General features: G+C 41.7%; 1 protein-coding gene across 1 annotated transcript; it reads right to left on the bottom strand.

Annotated features, from left to right (window-relative positions):
• Positions 1–1,343: 1,343 nt before the first annotated feature.
• PHALS_04788 (uncharacterized protein) lies at positions 1,344–1,585 on the bottom strand (the record flags this gene model as incomplete). The annotated part of the gene is made up of 2 exons (XM_024718629.1): positions 1,344–1,499; positions 1,535–1,585. 2 exons carry the CDS (start codon positions 1,583–1,585, stop codon positions 1,344–1,346), a joined length of 207 nt encoding a protein of 68 aa, XP_024584009.1.
• Positions 1,586–1,654: the final 69 nt, after the last annotated feature.

The raw sequence follows: 1,654 nt of genomic DNA, 5'->3' as shown, positions 1-1,654 counted from the left end.
ATCACTTTATTCGGGAGAACGTTCAGCATGGTTTACTCAAGATTGGCTACATTGATACAAAGAGTCAGCTTGCAGATATGCTAACCAAGGCGCTTGGAACCAAGATGCTCTAGTTTCTGCGAGAGGCAACTGGCATCAAGTCCAAGTCAGCGACAAAGCATAATCAACATTAGCGGTGAGTGGGAGTGTCAAAATTACACCGCTGAATGCATGTGGATGATTACGGATGCTGATTACGGACATAATGGTAGTCGCTCATTGGTCTATATAGATAAGGTAACATTAAGAAACTTCTAGAAGAATCTAGAAGGACAGGCTTAGAGCTAGCACAGAGTAGCGAACTAAGGACCTAAATATATTCACTTCGGTTTTTGCCATCTTATCAACACATTTTACCAGCAAAGGACCAAGATGAACTTGACGGTTTCAAGTCATATGACTGCCGAATAAATCAGCGTGTAGACCACTTCGAAAGCCGCTACTTTCCACAAGCTAGTAAACGAGTCTTGTATCGACAAATTTCTTCCTTTGCGTAAGTCCTTGTACTGAGAGAGCATAGCATACATCTGGTCTAGTACCCATTGCAATGTATAGTAGACAACCCATCAATATACGAAATGGTCGTTTCTCCATTGCTTCTCTCTCATCCGATTTTTGGGGAGTCATCTCGACTTAAATTCATTCCACTATCACATGGGTTCTGGATGGCCGTGCATTTGATTGATTGAAACGCTTAGCTGCTTCCTCGATGTAGTGGCTCTGTGATATGGTTAGCGTCTTCTTGTTTTTTGCATGACTCATTTCCATTCCAAGGATCAACTTTGCTCGACCTAAATCTTTGATACGAAATCGTTGAGTGATTTTTGATTTGATTTCATCCACTTCTTCAATGGTTTTGGCCAATATTAGCATATCATCAACGTATAGGCAGATGTAAATCACAACCTCAGGTCGATCTTATAGATGCATGAATCAGTCGCCAAAGGTATGAACCCAATTTTCAGTAAGACGTCGTTGATGGTCTTGTTCCACACGTGGGCCGCTTGCTTGAGGCCGTAAAAGGAACGGTTCAGTTTCAGTCTATCTAAGATATCTTTAATTTTTTACTACTTTGCGTTTGTCGCATTGGATCCCTCAAGCACTCTCATGTATACCAACTCATCGAGCATTTCATAAAGAAAAGTAGAATCTATTGGAAAATCGGTAGACCTTGGTAACAGCATACTGATAATTCTATGCGGATGGTGTTCAAGTTTGCTACTGGTGCGTAGGATTCAAAGAAATTAATACTAAATCTTTGACCAAATCCCTGTGCAACGAGTCTCGCCTTGTATCGAATGATCTCACCATGTTTCGTTCTCCTTTCCCACTTTGATCCAGTAGTTTTCATACCAGATTTTGAGATCTACAACATCCCATGTGTTGTTGCGAACTAATGAGTCAATCTCATTCTGAATAGCTTGCTCCCAGTGATTTTGCACTCTCCATTGCTTGCGTCGCTAAATGATGTTGACACATCAGCCATGAATGCTACCATGTCATCATCATCATTAATCCATGAACGCTTTGGTGGTCGCATATCCATATGATCAGAGTCATCGTGCTGACGTCGTCCCCCACTGGCTCGAACACAACTATGCGTCTTTCATGAGTG

The sequence above is a fragment of the Plasmopara halstedii genome (genome assembly GCF_900000015.1).
Source record: "Plasmopara halstedii genome assembly, contig: Scaffold_2680, whole genome shotgun sequence".
Taxonomy (NCBI): Eukaryota; Oomycota; class Peronosporomycetes; order Peronosporales; family Peronosporaceae; genus Plasmopara; species Plasmopara halstedii.
The sequence above is the reverse complement of the archived record's forward strand: the minus strand, read 5'-3'. Positions and strand labels throughout refer to the sequence as shown.